An 18,539-nucleotide genomic window follows, 5' to 3' on the forward strand; every position below is an offset into this window, starting at 1 on the left:
CATGCTGTCATCTCTCTGTGAGAACGGCCACCCATCACTGCTTCAATAGGTGTCAAAGGCCAACCTACCCCTTTTTCTGGCTATTTGACAATATGACAGTTCTGAATTGCCTGTGCTACCTGCTTTATCTCAAACACTGACACCCTTAGGAAGGAGGAGAAAATAGAAAATGTATCTCTGAGATTTGAGGCCTTTTGGTTACTTTCTTAATTCCTAAAAACAGATTTGAGACTTAATTTTTCCTGCTGGGTCTTTTTAGAATTTATGCCACCTCTTTTGATGATGTTTTAATGGGAAATGACGCACTGTCTTTGGTCGATTGCTGATTGATAGGTGTTTAATTAATTCCAATTACTGAGTCTAAGTGGGTGTAATTGAGTCCATATAATTGGCTTGAACCTGCACTGCATAACATAGCTAATTGCTTTTGTCTCAGTCTTCATGATACGTGAGGTCATCTTGAATAGGTTTACATCTCAGACAACTTGATATGTGATTATTAATTTCCTCAAAGTAGGTTTAAATTGAAATCACTGCTGTTAGTTCCGTACATCTTGCTTTTTGTTTTTATAATCTTGATATCATGGCCCATGGGCCAAATCAGGCCAAATACATATTTTAGTTTGCCCGGCAGACAAACTCAATAAATTCTTGGCTTCAGAGAGCCACTGAACTAAAAAGGGACATACGGCTATAGCACAATGTCTCAAAGTGATGCAACTGGAAAGGGAAATTTCATTTTGTGTGCAGCCAGTTTCAGGTCAGGAGGCTGTGCTGTACATTATGGGTAAATTACATGATTAAAGATCTTCTACTTTTCCTTTCACCAGCAAGGACCACATCCCCGAATACAAATGATAAACGCTTATCAATAATGAAGATGACAGATGAATGAAAAGCAATGAGCTGGGCCAGAGGCTGTGCTTTAGGCGAGGCATCGCTGAAAAAATGGGGAGAGGAAAAACTGGGTGTATGGGATAAGTAGTAAAATATTAAACTGTCTCTTCAGCTGTTGAGTTGTCATACAGTTGTCATGGATGCCTGTGAAACAGACTTTCCAAGACTTTTAGATATATGTGCATTTTTAAAAGACATTTAAAAAAGTGCAGTCATGAAAATCAGCCTGTGCCTTCTGCAGCCCACTAAAATAAAAGACTTTTATGACTTCTTCAGACCCATCTTGGGTGTAACTGCGTTTCTATGCACTTTCTAATTTTCCATTTCCATTTTACTTTTTACATTTTTAAGTGGTTTTCCAATTGTGTGCCTCAAGGCAACTCCAGATGATGGGATTTAGCATCAGCCAAACAACAGCCAAAAGGATAAACTATGGCGGGTGGTAATAACGGATCACTTTGTGGAGAAAGAAAACAAGAGAACAAACAGACAAACGAAATGGAAAGGTAAATTGTTTTTAATCATGAGTGCATCAGTTGTTGTCCAAAGTTAACTAATGCTAAAGAGGCAAAAGCTTAGTTGGAAATCAATAAGAACCGTAGACAACATAAGGCACTTATATCTGCATCTGCAAATATGAGTCAAGATGTGCTTTGGCATGCAGTGAAAAGACTTTTTTTTGGTTTTGCCTAATTTAAAGCCTAATTAGATTGTATTTCTACTTTATGCTTTGGATTCAGATTAGTTTCAATGAAGCCTGTGAAGTTTTAAAAAGCTGTTGACACGTCTCAATAAAGTAATGAATCAAAGCCTCAAAGGCTGCTTAGGCGATCAGCGTCATTTCTTCTATATTTTATTTCATTTTTGTTATATTTTAAGAACGAAAAATCGTAAACGATATTATTTTTATTTCCGTTAACTAAAATGGACACCTACTTTTAGCGTAGTTAGTTATAGTAACCGTATTTTGGTGTTGGCAAGCTGTACGTGAGCACGTTTCGTTTTGTCCGACTGCACGTGAATGCAGCGCTGCTCCCATCCTACGTGAATGCAGCATAAACTGTTGAGGTGATCCATGGCAACAGAGGAGCAGCAGCCAACCGCCGAGCCTGTCCTACACGCTCACACACACATAACCCCAGTCTCTACTCACTTCTTCCTCAGTGTAGCCGGAATGTACCGAGGAGGAATCACTGTTAACGGCTGCCGCTGACAAATTTCTGTATCAAGGTGACCGACCGGGAGCCAACCCGCCAACCAGCTCCCTGGAAACGGCTGCACATCAGCGCCAGGTGACAGCAGACTGGACCCGCTGAAAACGGACGCATAACGGACAAGATGGTAGTAGCTCATGTTTCCGGACCTTAAAATTACTCATTTCACCCCTCTGGTGTACTATTACCCCGACAGAAGCAAAAATGAAACCAATTCTTAACAGTCTGTGGGCTCAAAAGGCTTCATATTTCTGATTTTTTTTTTTCGGCAAAAACATAAATCCTCCACAGTCCCAGTCCTACACACCGCTCATTAGCACCTTCCAGTTTATTATTGTAATTACTGCCCATATCTTTCTCGAGCATCTGAGGCATCATCGTGAAGATGGCGACTGGGTCGGGTTGGCAGCAGCGCTACTGCCCTGCCGGTCAGGGGAAATTTAGCACATCCTCGGCATCCAGCATGTCTTTTCAGTCCGGCATCGCCATGGAATATACCCAAGACCTACACCTGAAGATGAGCAAGAAGATAGCACAGCTAACAAAGGTAAGGATCCTTTTTTAGGAGGCCTCCTCTGCACTCTCTCTTCAACCCTTGGGTAAGACCCTGTACCTGCTGTTCTGGTGTGAGAACTGGGCACCAAACTCCATTGGAAATTTGCCCGTTTAGCAATTAAACTTGTGTCGGTTTACATGTCTAACGAGCACAACAAGACTGACATTTTTTAGTGGATCTCCTGGGTGTTCTTGTACTTTCGGGGTCCATTTAAGGCAACATTTATTCGTCTGATAAAAAATAATTAACTCCTAAAGTAGGATATGCTCACTACAGCTGTAAATCGCTTTGGTTTAAAGGAAGTTAAAGTTGGATTTAAGTTAAATGCATGCTGCTTGGTGTTTGAATTGTGAGCCGAAAGAAGCAGCAGCTCTGAATGCCTCATGGCATACTGAAATCTAAAAGCATACAAAAGCCGTCAAAGTTTGATATTTTATTTTAGTGAGTTTGGCGTGATTTCTTACCTGGGAGGTACGAGCTGCCCCAAGGTCTGCTTGGATGCTGCATTTTAAGCGAGCAGCGGGTCATCACAATATCAGCCATCTCATTCATTAATCATCTTTAGCAGCACAGATTCTTCCGGCATTTAGTTTTACTTCTCATGCATAAGTGTTGTATGCAGTTAAACTAAACCCTTCCTGAAAACTTTGATCCCTCATAGTATCTATATAGTGTACTGTATATATTTTGGAGATCATTTACAGTATATATGGTTGCTCTAGACCAGCAGACTTGAATGATATTCCTCTACACCACCCGCATCTATGGTCTTTCAAGGGCATTTTAAATGATTTTCACCTCAAAGCGGGATCAGTTCTTTTATGTCACTTGCCAAACTTTGGCATCTCCAAAACATTGGCTCCATGTCAGCACATGTTTCTGGCTCCAGGGTGTCATTATCATCGAGCTGGGGGGTCCACCAGGCACTTGTACATGTTTCCAGGTGGCTTCTGAAGGGTTTGATGCCTGGAGTTGGTGATATATACTCTGAGGATTTGCCTCTGACTTCTAAGTATAAGATTTGTGCTCTTTTTGTGCTGAGAGAGTGGATGCTTAAAAAAAACGAAAAAACAACAATTCAGCAGCCTTGGGCTAGGTGTGTGCCAAGCCTTAGTGCAGAGTGGACTCTTTAAAGTCACAATGAAATAGAAAAGGGTCTTTTCGACCGTGGTAGCTAATCAACCATCGTAATATGCAGCATAGCTTTTAATAATAATTTAAATTTCACATGTAATATTTTTGTATTTTTTGCATACATTTTTTAACTTCTTAGTTTTGTGTTTATTTGCCACAGTTTTGTTCAAATATTATGTAATGTTAAAGGTACAGGGATTTTTCTTCATGGTAATGTTTGGTATTTTATATGAAGATCCAACAGACCCCCTGCCAAAAAACAGTTATGTTCATTTTGATTTCATTTATTTAAGTTTAAAAGACATTTTTGTGTATGGCTACTGCAATGCCAAAAGAAATGTTAAGAAACAACAATACCTTTTTTAAAAACTATTATTTTAACTATTATTTTAATTATGGAGGCAAAGTATATGATAGTGGAGCTTATTGTGAAGCAAAAAACCTTGCTTCTCTCAGCCTAGCAGCCTGGGTATGGTCATGTTTTGAATTTAATGTCCTAATTTAACATTGTCTCGTGTCTAAAATTGAATTTTACTTCCTCTGCTGTGATTTTTTTTTTTGGTCTTCACCTGTGTCTCGTTCCTTCCAGATCTCTCCACTTTCTTGATTACCCTATGTGTATAAATAGTCCTGCCCCTTTCCCTTGGTCTTTGTTGTGGTGTCTATATCTGTTCCTGTGCGTGCCTCATGAAAGGTTTGCTTTTAAATATTTAGTCTGCCTGGAGTCCTGCATTTAGGTCCTTAATTCTGACACCTATGTGCAGGTGCTGTGTCCCGTCATCTGACAGCCCAGTCAAAAGAAGAACTGATTACAGACGTTAGTCCTAATTTTTTAGTTCACGCTTTGGTGTGCCTTGGACAGAGAATATTGGAAAAGCACAAATATATTCTTTTCAGTGAAAAGCTGATGTGTAGACTATAACATTAATTTCTATAATATTATGTAGTAATGCTGTCTTTTTGCATAATTCTGGACAACAGAAGCAGACAAATTTGGGTGCAACAAAATTATTATTAGGATGGTTTACAAGGAGCTAAACATAACCCCCTTAACATTGTGTTGTCAGACTATATTTTGCTTATGAAAAATGTTCTCTTAACATAGTGTTAGAATTGCTAGAGCTCAGTGGATTCTAAGGAGGTATAAAAATTATATTAAATAAAAAGTACTATGCTTACTAAAAAAGTAAGCATAGAAATAACAAATAATATAACCTACACTAAAAAAATAACAACATCAATCTTTTCATCACTGTTAAAAAATCTGGACTCTAATGCCGTATATAAACTGCACACTCCAGTTTAAACACTGGAGTGTTTATAATTTACAGTTTTTGTGTTATAGTGTTGATAAACCTAACCTCACAGTGGACAGGACTCATGAAAGTTTTTTTTTTTCATTGTCTATCCAGGTAAATCCTCACTTCCAGTTCCATTTTTGTTTCCAGTTCTGCACCTGTACACTTACCACGGATCATTGGTCAGCAACAGGGTAGAAAACATTTAAATCAGGCACTTCTATGAAAGCCTGCATGATGCTGCAGAGTAGTTTAATCTACATTTTCTCAGTGAGAGTCAGCTTTTAATCCATTTCATTTAGAATTCCAATTCAAGGTGCTAAACTGTTAAAAAATAAGATCATTCATAGTTTAACTAAATATTTTTACTTGCAGTCTATCAAGAAAACGGCTGATATTTTGATGTGTTTACCAACAAGATTGTTTTTTTTTTCTCTTCATCAACACTTCCTCCTTGATATATTGTCTTTAATGCCACTGTTGGCTCTTGTATAGGAAGTATAACAACAAAACATGAATTTAAGACAGTGATGGGAAACACAAAATAGCAATTTACACAATTTTTACTGCACCTGTATCCCAATAATTCATTTACAATAAAAAATTTGAGATTGGCATCAAATATTTACATTAACATAAGAAAAATAACTAATGAAACAATGCCATGGAATTTAAAAATGACATATATTTCATTTTTATTAAGCCATTTTCAGCCTATATATTGAAGTACAAGAAAAAATGTCTTCAAAGAAAAAGTGGAGAAGCACTAATTTCATAGCGGCATTAAAACGCAATGAAACAGAGGCTGAGATAAAACCGTATTTCCAGTGAGTGTGCACCAACTGACACAATAGTAGATGTTGTTTTCATACGCCAAGTCACATGATCACCACACGTTCCCACAGGCGACACATCTGAGCCTCGTGTCTCCAGTGCCTTGTTGTGTTGGGCCACGACAAAGCAGGGGAGGGGAACAGGCTGATAGCATTCGGCCCACCTGCTGACCGCTGATCTCTGCAGAGTGAGAGATGCATTCAGGAATAAATAGCAACCTTGGAACCTCTCTGAGCCACTCTCGTGACACATCTCTGCCTGGATGATTTCCAGCTCGCTGTCACAGAATGATTCGGGAGCGACTGACGCATCTCTTTAGTCCCGTATTTTAACTGAATTATCTGAATCTATAGTGTCTGCTTTACAAGTTATGATTTTTCAAAATCTTTTGTCTTTTTTCCCTTATTTCGTTTTTATAATCTGGTCATGATTTTTAATCCTGATAACATCAGCCAGCTTGCTACAGTGCTACTGTAATTCTGTTTTTTGTTATCCTAACTATTTTATAGTTACTAAAATTTTGCAATACTTTATATAGTTTACATTACTATTGCATAATACAATAAATTATTTTGTTACGTACAAAGACAAAATAATTGCTTGAGAGACAAAGTGGGCAAATCTCAACTTCAGCCAGAGAGCAAAGCATGCCATCGATTGACATGTTACAGGCTGTTGAATAAATTACAGGATTACGTTGGCAGGTGAAGCCTGGAGTAAACTATAGACAAACCATCAGCAACAATGCAGTGCATGATGAGCGAATTGCTTCCTGCATGGAAGCAGTCTTAAATGCGTGAATGAGGATTTGGAAAGTAAAAATCTCAGCAAGGGATGGAGAATCAGCTCACGCTGGTGTGCATGCTCTCCTCATAATTAAACGCTATAACTGCTTAATGTGAACATATGTAACTCCTGCCAGGTTAAATCGTTATAATAAAAATACAGGAACACATGTAATAAATGCAGCATGTTTTAAAGCTTGTATTTGTGGTTTCCGTGATGGAGTGTTTCCCATTGAGGAGTCTGGATAACCTGTGCATCGCAGACTCAAAATACATTTCAGTCTCAAAGTCGTGCTGACTGACATGAAAACATGTGAGAATTTGTGTCCGTGAACGTGAACAAAGACAGTGCTTGTACGTGACCACTTCAACTTTTGCTATGAGAGCAGGCTGACAGCTGTAGCGTGCGTCAGTGAAGCAGTGTTATCATTTCAATGCTCTGTACGTTTTTGCTGGGATTTCATGCAAAGTCAGTAAGTCAGTTATCGATTGCCATTCTCCTGGGATGCTGAATTTCATGATTTGTGATGCAAGACTTGTTGGCACTGTTCTTTAAGACTTCATGCAGTAATTTTTAATCCCACAAAGCTGCTTGCCTTTGTGTACTGCTGGGATTTCACTGTCATGATTTTTCTTTTTTTTCACAAGTTACACTCTCTGATGGCTTTCTTTTTATTGTAGTGTTTCTGTCAAAAAGAAGGCAGTGCAGGGGCTTTGCTGTTATGGAAACAAGTTTTAAATGATAATTCAGGGCAATGTACTGTAAGAAGTGGGCTGATGATTTTCATAACAAAAAAAATACGCTTGATCTTGTAGGTTGTCCACAGTGAGTCAGGAGTGAGGTTTCTGCTTGTTGTCAGAGCTCTGGGAAACAGAGAGGGCAGCATGTCATTTTGCATCGTCAGGAGAAGGCTTTATAACAAATGTATTACCTAGCCTAGGGTGTGTGTGTGTGTGTGTGTTGTGTGTGTGTGTGTGTGTGTGTGTTTCATCTGCAATGCCTGACTGACTTTAGTGTTGAAGTGAGTCAGAAATAGACCTCTGAGCTCTCTGTGCATTTCTGGACGAAGGGATCAGAAGAGACAGAGATACTGAAATACCATGGACACTGTGTGTGTGTGTGTGTGTGTGTGTGGTGTTTGTAATTCATATTATGTGGTGCTGCAGCACCAAATCAGTGTATAAACATTTCAGCAAAGATGTTTTCAAATATAGTTTGAGGAAATAAAAAAAGTATTTATTTTTTTTTTTTACCTCAATATCAAACCATCTCTGCTGATTCATTATCTCATTTTTCTAAAGCTTTGGTAAATCCATTCATATAAATAAATAGATGTAAACACTATGATGTCACTGATTACTTTTGCATTTTGCCCATTGTTTGTTTTTTTCCCCCTTAATAGCCAGAAGTACTTTAAAAAAATGACAGCTGAACATGGTAGTGTAATTAAAAGATGGGCAGACTTACAGTTTTTTGGGGGGTTTTGGTTTTTTTTGGGAGCCAGAAGTGAGAACATTTGGACAAGAGTGTTTAGTGGTATGCCACCAGCTACAGCTAGCTTGCTTAAATAACACATTTCCTCCATAAATGATATGGATGCATCGCAGGGACACAGGTTCCTCCTAATTAGTGCTAAGTAGCATATAAATGAAATGCAAGAATTTCAAACAGGGCTGCTATTAAGTGCAAACTAAATGAAGAGCATTTTCCATCCTTCTTTTCCAAGGACCAGTATCATCGATGGCAAGTGACCTGATTCAAAGTATGACTCTAGTGCCACAAGGTACAGTGCAATGGCAGTGAGACACCAATATATACAGAAGTCAAATGTAACTTCAAAAGTAGTGTTAGTAGTGTTTTACCTGATGTTTTTAAGTAAAATTATAACAGAACGACTTAAAACTTTAGTTAAAGTTAGCCTTGTTATTCTTCAACAGTCTGAACAATACAGACATATAAAAAAGCTTGAAATGGAAAAATATTTTCTCCTTGGGATGTTGTATCTTGGGTTGAGATTTTTAACCAGCTGCTAAAAGAATTCCCATCATGCAACAGCAACAGTAATTTCCATCCACTGTTTGCTCTTCCTTCACATCGATGCAACTACAGAGAGCTCCAGCCATGCTCAGTCGAGTCATTTGCTTACTTGTAGGTTACGTATCACCAGCTGTTGTTTCCAGCTTTAGCCCGAAACATTTTCTAGAGTATTTTGCAAAGTACTGTGTTGTAAGTAGCTCATTTACTAAATCGTAGTATGATTTACTAAATCATACAAAATCGTCATCAGAGGTTGACATGTGGCTCTACGGCATGTTTGAGCTTGTGTTGTTTTGCACGTTATGAAATGCGAAATGCATTGTCCATGGTAACACCACTATACAAAATGTATAGTGGTGTTACCATGGACAGTTTGATATGGCACAGCCTTATCTTAAAGATATTTCTGGGCTGAAAAAAAGCAGTATTTTCACTTTAAAACGAATCAGAAAAAATTAAAAGAAAAACACGATTTGAAAATGATACATATTCTTCATTTTCTGACCAACTTTTAGTTCTAAACTCATCGTTTCCTGTCAGAGGCATGAAATAACTTAAATAGAGTGGTAGCTATCAAGTGCAAGAAATACATGCTTGGAGAATCAGCTTTAACAGACAGATCACCAAAAGATGTCCAAATCAATCAATGAAAAAACCCCAGAGAGAAATGCTTTATCTTTGGTTATGTGGTTTCAAGTTTTGATGGACTATAGTTTTGATGGCAGTCTAAAGGTTGTGGATGGCTGCTTTAAAAGTAACAGTTTGAATAGAGAAAAGGTTTTGCTATTTTTTATACTTATGCTTTTTTCTTTTATATGGATCTCTATGGCGTTGGAATAGGAACTGTAATCATAATTCACGATGACTCCACAAAAGTATGCAACATATACACTGCTTTATATTGTCTGTATCACGTATAGACACTAAACAAGGTCCAACATAAGATGATAAGAGGATTTGGTTTTATGCTCTGATTAAATGATATTCTGACTCAGACATATCCATAGAGAAATTTGTTAATTACATTTTTTTCCTCCCTAGTGAGACTTCTTTACAAGCAACTCAGAAAAGATGAGAAGATCCACACAAGCTGCTCTACAATCTGAGGCTTAGTAGTTTTCTAATTTTATATTCCCCGCTATTCCCTTATTTCACATTGTGGCCAAGCGTCTGTTCAGTACTACAGAAAGAAGTACTCATGGTAGATAAAAGATGGAATTTTTTCTCTTTTGTAGAAATTTCCAGTTATTGTTCCTTGTTATTGTATTTAGTGACTGCACTGAAGACAACGCAGGAAAAGATAAATACACTATCATCACTTGGCAGCAGCATGTGCGTGTGTTGATGCTATAATCCAGGGGTGGTAGTGCAGTGATCTGTGTAGCTGGGGCAGGGTTAGAGCGCAGATGGTCAGAGCAACATGAGTCCAGATCTGGGAATAGAGTACTGCTTACTGATTGGGATTTTAAAGCCTGATACTGTGCACACAGATTTTTAAACAAGTAAGAAGATTTCAAATTGAAATATATTTCAATGATGAACTAATCTTTATCGACTTAAAGACTTGATACTGCTGCTTCTCCTGATAATGGTCATATTAGCTGTAGCAATTAGCATCCATTTGATACTGTTATTTCAGCATAGCTGCTCTAAATATGGACAACAAAGCAGAGGCTGCATGATTAAAACCTGGATAACGTCCTTTTAAATAAACTGAATTCTACTCCCAACTCAGTGAAGTGACCTGGAAGTATCTGTGTGGCAGTTGTACCAAGAGCTGGTTGAATTCTCTAAAAACGTAGGAAAGGTGTTTCAATTCTTCCTTTATTACCTCATTCAGCAGAGAATACACTGGGCCATTCTTAATAAAAAGAAAGGAGATAATGCAGTCCCACAAGTCATAACGACACCCTGCCTGATGGTTCAGCTCATGTAACATGAATATTACAGTGCTGTAATAAAATCTGTTTCTTGTTGAGCTGTTGCCTGGAGTGAAGAACACGGGTGTCTATAAAAGCTGTGTCCCAAAACGTCGGCTGCATCCTTCGGAGGCCGCATTTGAAGGCCGATTATGTCACAGCCAGGCGACGAAGGCTGTCCCAATTCGTCGACTCCTTCAAATGCGGCCGACAAATGCGTCCTTCATTTCCCCGATTTTGAAGGATGGGTTGGGTGTGTCCTTCGTGGCCCACCATATCCTAGAATTCATAGCGCGGCCCAGCCAATTCCAGTTTCCAAGAATGGTGGCCGCCAATGTTCCCTCTAAGCTGTGCACTGCTGGCACAGTCTCTGTGCACAGAAAATCTGCGTTGCGCACAAAAAAAAAAATCGAACCTGAATTGAAATTTAAATTAAAACTTTAACAATTCTGTTTTGCAGTGTTAGTCAGTAAGTGACTGGCGGCTCCCGTATGGGATTAGAACCTTATCCCATAGTCCAGCCAATAATGCGATTCACATTCGTATATACGTTGACAGACTATGACAGCGTCCTTATGTGCCGACACGTTAATGACAACATGTACAACCATTGGAGATGTGAGAAGGACAGACGGAACAATTGACGAAAAAAGTGTGGACGTTATACCAGTTTTTAAATTGTGTTGATAGGCCACGTAAAACCAGAGTTATGATAAAAATAAATGTAAATGCTGTAATTTGATTATTTTAATAAACCATCTAACTTGGATGGATTCGATGCTGGCGTGACCACAGTGCACACGTCTGCTATTGCTCACAGTGGTCCAAGGGACCACTCAGGGAGTTCGTGAACCTTCATTTATGCACAGCTGTATTAATGTTCTGACACAGCATTTCAGGCATGTTGAGGTCTGGACTTTGACTAGACCAGTGCAGCACCTTGACTCCTTTCTCTTACAGTCTTTGTGTTGCTTGTGATTTGCTGCTGTGCTTGGATTATTGTCCTGTTGCATGACCCAGTTTTAGCCGGACATACAATAAGCTGTTAGACAGATGGCCTAACATTGATTCAAGAATGTATTGGTGTACATAGGAGTTCATGGTCGACTCAATATCCGCAAGGTGCATCGGTCATCACCCCATCCCTCACAGTGTTTGTGCTGATATGCTGTATTTTGCTTTTCTCTAAATGTGGCCATGCTTTATGGCCAGTCATCTCCACTCTGATCTCATCATTCTGAGCACTGTGCTTCCCTTTCCCCCCACAAATGCTTATTAATTCTCCTTTACACTTTTCAATGACCTCATTACTTTTCCATCAAGGAAATGTGATTAGGAGAAGAAGGTAGGAGTTAAGTCTTTGGACTCTGTCCTTGGATTCTTGAAATGATGTGGCACCAGGGATCTGTGGCAAATGAAAAAGTTCTTTTAATGATTTATGCCATCCAGTCTATTTGAAAATTGGTTGAGAATTCAGCAAATTCTGGTGATTGTTTTTCTCTACCTTGTATATGCCACAGGAGACACGGTTGTCCTACAATGACATTGTACCAGAGGATTCGAATGCAGAGTAAACAGGCAAACAAAATGCAGTCAGCAATGCAGTTCACAAAGTCTGTTTAGAAAATTACTGATCAGTTTAACTCGGGGTTTTTAGTTAGAAAAGAGTCTTAATCTATCCAGAATTTAAGTAATTACTGACTTGAATGGAGATGTCCCTCTGACAGCTCAGTTTGAACTACCTAAGTTAAAGTCTATCTGTGTGTTATTCTGTTGAGTGCCACACCAAATCACAAGTCCTAGTTCAGATCTTGTAAGGATGGAAGTGGGATTTGATTACAAGCTGCTGTTTGTCTCAGAAAACATTCCAAGGAGCAGCCGCGGTATCCTTTCAGACTACTTTCTTGAGGTGACAAACAAAGAAGATTGGCTCTTATAGGGCGCTAAAGATACTGGCCATGAATTTCAGCTTTGTGATTTCTAACTATAATTTTGGGAGAATGAAAACACAGGGATAATGGTGTGTGTGTGTGTGTGTGTGTGTGTGTGTGAGTGAGAGAGAGAAAAGCGGCATGCTGCTGCTGCTGCTGCTGTGAGGAGTACAGCTTATTAACCTCTGCAGGATGCTCCTTCACTGATTGTCACAATTCTCTGTCAGATTTCATTAAGATACGCCCACACACTCACACTTACACTGAAACACAAACATACAGGGAGCTGAGCACAAAGATAGGGGGTGAGATGGGAGCATATTGGCTTGAAGCACTATCCAGAACAAATAAAGCATTGCCGACATGCCTGTTGACACACAGACGCACCCACACACACAAAACTGTGCACACTATTTTATTCATAGCCTTTTCCTTTTTTGTTTTCTTTAGGTCACGAGCAGTTGTCCAAGCATTTCACTACATATCGTACTGTGTATGACTGTGTACGTGACAAATAAAATTTGAATTTGAATTTGAACACACACACACAGACACGTTCTTGGATGTACACACATGTGGCTTATGGCGTCGCGAGGTGCACATGGAGGGTAATTTGATGAGTCATTCTTAATGTTTGACCTTGACTGTTTCCTCTGCCTTTGGACAGCCAGAAGCCACATCGCTGCTCGTCTTTTCTGCCCCGATTTATTTGGCTGACGCTGCAGCAACTCATGTCGCAGCAACAGACGAGACGCGGCGCAACACCGGTGCACAATTGGTCATTACATATCCCTGATATATCAAACAAACACTCAGCTGTCTTTGTGGAAAATCTCATAAGAGGAGAAGAGTGTCTTCCACCTCCAATATGATGAAGGTTTGCCTGTAAACACAGTCGGTGTGTTTTTATTGTTACTGTTATGAGATGTCTGATGTGAGAACTCATTCCAGCGCAGTGTGGCAGGGTTGTACTCAGAAGCCTGTAAAAGCTGCAGTGGGACCTGCCTCACTGATTCACTGGATGACTAATGTTCATATAAGATTTTTGGAAATTTTAAGGTTTAAATGGCATTTATTGTATGACAATTTATGGAGTAACAAAGTCTTTTTGTTGCTTCAATTCACATGTGTTGTATTTTTATTTTTGAAGGTGACATTGAGCTTATTAGGCCAGCTGAATATAATAAAAATTGTTAAGGTGTAAGTATTTGTCAGTCAATCAAAGAAAAATAAGTTTTATCTATTGTGATAATCATTTAGATAACTTTTTAAGCTTAGAGTTCAACTGCAACTGAATACCATTACACACTGTGTTATTGTTGAGGAGAACAAGTAAGCGTATCAGGGTTTGGCATAACTGGCCTGATTCATTTAAGTTTAAGTTGAAAACAAAGTGGATGAACCCTCGCTAAGAAACATTTGTTTGATAAATTAGTATCAGCATTTATGACATCTGAAAAATTAACAATAAAAAGAGAGAGAGGCAAAAAAGAAACAGTCCTCGTCAATGTTGTCAATGGTGTGTTTCCATAATTTGTCCACATTGCATCGTTGTTCAACTATAAAAAAGAAATCTCAACTCAGTAAAATTTCAACTTTTGCAGAGAGAGTAAAAAACATGCCAGGAAACAACCTCGCACCAATATTTTTTTCACTTCCATGAACCAGTAATGGCCCAAAAGGATGTAATCCATCATTGCTTTGTCACAAATTGCCTGCAACAAGGCGTGCTCTGCACAGGATTGTTTTCACTGTGAGGGCTTTCAGGTGATGTAACAGTCCTTCTGGTGGCCATATTGAAAGGCAGCAGCTTGTGGGCCAGAGCAGCTGCGCAGAGCTGATTGTGTTTGTAGATGTAGAGCAAAAACCACATCATTAGAGCTGGAATTGAAATTGTGGTAAACATTTCTACACTGAGTATATGGAGTATTTTGACCAAGAAATCACTGTTGGTATGATATATTTACCAGCATAGTATTATCTGGAGTATTTGCTAACCTAAGAAGGTAGGTAATTGTTGAACTGTAGTTGTCTCTTGTTTTATAACCTTGTGTTGTATTCCCTGAAATGGACCGGGGGATGAAGGAAATAACAATAAAGATATCTAGATGATAACCAAGAAAGTTAAATTAATTAATAAATCAATACAATAATGAAAAGTTTAAATTAATGATACCTAAAGCAAAAGAAAGTCAGTTGTCAAAGAGTTTTCAGCCGTTAGATCACCATGGTAACTTATGCTGAGCGTATGACCTGATCCGGAGTCAGTTTTAGTTTAAAATTGGTTTTAAGTGGGGTGGCTGTAGCTCAGGTGGCAGAGCAGGTCAGCCACTAATCAGAAGGTCGGTGGTTTGATCCAGGGCTGCCTCCTGGCTGCATGCCAAATATCCTTGGGCAAGATACTAACGCCATGTTTGCCTACTGGTGGTGGTCAGAGGGCCCGGTGGCGCCAGTGTCCGGCAGCCTCGCCTCTGTCGGTGCGCCCCAGGGCAGCTGTGGCTACAATGTAGCTTGCCATCGCCAGTGTGTGAATGACTGAATGTAGTGTGAAGCGCTTTGGGGTCCTTAGGGACTAGATAAAGCGCTATACAAATGCAGGCCATTTACCATTTAAGTGGCAGTTTTTCAGGAATTATGTTGATGACATTTTGCTCTACGTGCGATCCAGTTTCTCTCCAGTAAGAACACCTGCCACCTGCTGAACATCACCTGACTAACACTACCAAATCAAGCCCTGGTACAAGCTCACAGGGACACAAACTGTACATGTATTCGTTTAGTAATGTAGAAATATATTTTTATACTTAATATACTCATAAGTAGTAAAGTTTTACACTGCTTGATTTGCAGATACTAGAACACTGATTAAAAAAATGAACTATTTGTAGGCTCTTAATCAGTAAAAATGTATTTCCCTTTGACTTGTCCACAAACTAAAGTTATTCCCACTTCCCCCTTCATCAGACTGTCAAACATCAATGAACAGCTTTAATGTTTAAATGGCTCAAGTTTCACATTTCTAAAGCGTTCTGCTGTAACAGCTATTCATTTGTGAATTAGTGAAGATCTAAGACTTCTCACAGCATCATTCTCTTTACTTATTTGCAGAAGCAATATTGCTATTTGGCTTTTTATTTACTTTTGATTAGATCTTTGTCACACATTCTTTTGCTGAAGTCTGAGGCTGCAGTAGGCAGCACTCTGTTTTCTGCAGTGAAACAGTCGAATGATGCATCAAAGCCTCGTTTCGTATGACCGCACACAGAGCCTGAAGCACAAAGGTTTAGCAGAGAAAGATGATAACCACCATTGTGATAATTCTTATCTCAGACTGGGGGTTTAGATTTTGTCAAGCCCCCTAACATAGATAAAACCATATTGAACTTGCTTCATTGTATTTCACTCTGGCGACCACTGAGCCTGGCCAGCTCTTTTTCCTAACTTTTATTCTCCTCTGTTGATTGGTGAGGGACTATATTTGCTTTTTACTTGATGATATATATATATATAGTGAAATATTTGCGCAATGTCTTTTAATTCAATATATTGACAAAGCACCAGTCCCAGAGATTTTAAAAGAGTATCTTAGCCAAAAGCACATAGATTCTGAAAGATATAAAATGCTGCAGAATAAAGTAGGGCTGAACGATATATCACATTTGCGATAATATCGCGACATGATCAAGTGCAATTTTCTAACCGCAAAGGCTGCGATTATACTCTGGACATGTCCAAATTCATGGGCTGCATCCTCCTGAGGCCGCATTTGTAGACCGATTACGTCACAGCGACGCGCCGAAGGCTGTCCAAATTCGTAGACTCCTCCGAATGTAGCCGACAAATGCGTCCTCCTTTTCCCCGAATTTGAAGGATGGGTCGGGTGTGTCCTTCGTGGCCTACCATATTCCAGAATTCACAGCACGGCCCAGCCAAACTCCAGTTTCCAACAATGGCGGCCGCTACTAAGTTTTAAAATTACTCATACTAATCTTTCTGGGTCACAAAATAAACTTTTAACATATTTTCAGGCGAGAAAGTAGTTGTGTAAACATCAAATATCTGCTCGGTTTATCAAGATATCGCATATTTGCAAAAGTGCTTCGACGTTTTAGGAGGCGTCTGCTACCCACCAGCTCGATAGCTAGCCGGGAGCTCGAGGGTTACTGATGCGGCCGAGAACGGCACAACTCCCGGCACATCATTTTCAGATCACCGCGGACTTTCGCTGCTCGGGTTAAACGTAATATATAAGTCACTTAGACAACCTAAAAATGTTATTGTTGGGCTTTTTTCAGTGTTTTGTTTGTTCGTGATTAAATCGGTTTGGCTGAGATTAAAGTTATTAGATTAGATAAAATAAAACTTTATTAATCCCCCGGGTGGGTTCCTCCTTGGTTTTCACACAGCTGACTAAACGTCAAACAGAAAACTTATTAAACAGAAGTATGAGACAGTCGAGAATTTACACCAGTGTCTGGTTATATTTTAGATAGCAAGAAGCAGACGGCCGAGTTTATTAAGCTCCACCGAGACAGCGGTGACGCTAATCAGAAGGCTAGACCGTCCAATTTCATGGCCGTTTACTTCCGGCCTACCCGACCGTCTGAGGACCAGTGCGGCCTCTTCAGCTTTGCCTCTGCCACTTGAAGATGTCGTGAAGACAGAGTTGAATAGTTACCTGTTGACCCCTGTCATTGACGGAGAGGATGATCCCTTAGCCTGGTGGAAGGTGCACAACATTCACTTTCCACGACTGTGCAAGATGGCCCGCAAATATCTGTGTGTGCCAGCCACAAGTGCCCCCTCAGAGCGTCTGTTCAGCACTGGAGGGAATATAGTGACCTGCACTCGCTCATCCTTAAAGCCAGCAAAAGTAGATATGCTGGTCTTCCTAGCAAAAAACCTGTGAGCTAGGGTGATTATGGCTAGCTGAGCCATACTCATTGTTTATACAATTGCTATTATGTTTGCACTTTATGTCAAATCAAATCAAATCACTTTTATTGTCACATCACATGTGCAGGTACATTGGTACAGCACATGTGAGTGAAATTCTTGTGTGCGAGCTTCACAAGCAACAGAGTTGTGCAAAATACAATAATGTAAACAAGCAAAATACAAGAATGGCTACATCTGAAACTAATAAATATATGTACAATATATAATAGTATATGCATTTCTGGATGTGTATACTAAATATTTTTCTACACGTGTGTGTGTGTGTGTGTGTGTACACATATTTTACAAATTAAATAGAGTAAACAATAAATAAAATATATAAAAATGTGTAATGTTACTGACTGCAGAGATCAGTAAGATGTGTGCATTTTTTATTTATTAGTTTTATTTATTTAATATTATTTTTTAATTTAATGACTGTCTAGTAGTTCACAGATGTCGAAAAACAGTGTGGTAAAGCCACCGATTTTTTTTTATGTATATTTCTGCAATCTGCACATTGCACTGACTTTCATTTTAATGTTTACACCAGGGTTCCTTGTCAGCACTTTATGCTCAGATGTTTGTAAGCTAAAAATAAACTATTGTGTATGTTCAAATATACTGTTGTGATTGAAGAAGTTAAATAAAAATGTCAGTCATCAATTCATGCATCACCTCATGTCATCATAACAGAGGTCTGTCTTCCAGGAAAGAACAGTTTAAAATTAATGTAATATAGTATTGGCCATACTATATGATGTATTGCTTGTCTTTGTTTAATAATACAGAAGACAAAGACCTTAAAAAATAATCGCATATCGCATCGCAATCGCAATATTGGGGCAAAAAATCGCAATTAGATTATTTTCCATAATCGTTCAGCCCTAGAATAAAGGAGCAATCAGTTGTATGGATCTGTATAACTTACAGCTTTGATGTGGAAAAAAGAAATAAAGCTACACACCTTTGCACATGAGTGCATTTCGTGGGCT

The 18,539-nt window shown here is 39.0% G+C and overlaps 1 protein-coding gene across 4 annotated transcripts in view; it reads left to right on the forward strand.

Moving 5' to 3' along the window:
* Positions 1-1,978: 1,978 nt before the first annotated feature.
* Positions 1,979-18,539, forward strand: part of fam184ab (family with sequence similarity 184 member Ab) — a 216,016-nt gene continuing 199,455 nt past the window's right edge. For all 4 annotated transcript variants that reach the window (XM_082504918.1, XM_082504923.1, XM_082504919.1 and 1 more), the window contains exon 1: positions 1,979-2,658. In XM_082504918.1, the coding sequence (XP_082361044.1) occupies positions 2,497-2,658 (162 nt within the window). In that variant the 5' untranslated portion in view covers positions 1,979-2,496. The remainder of the gene's footprint in view (positions 2,659-18,539) is intronic.

Source organism: Aulonocara stuartgranti (genome assembly GCF_965226115.1).
Source record: "Aulonocara stuartgranti genome assembly, chromosome: 15".
In the NCBI taxonomy this organism is placed as follows: domain Eukaryota; kingdom Metazoa; phylum Chordata; class Actinopteri; order Cichliformes; family Cichlidae; genus Aulonocara; species Aulonocara stuartgranti.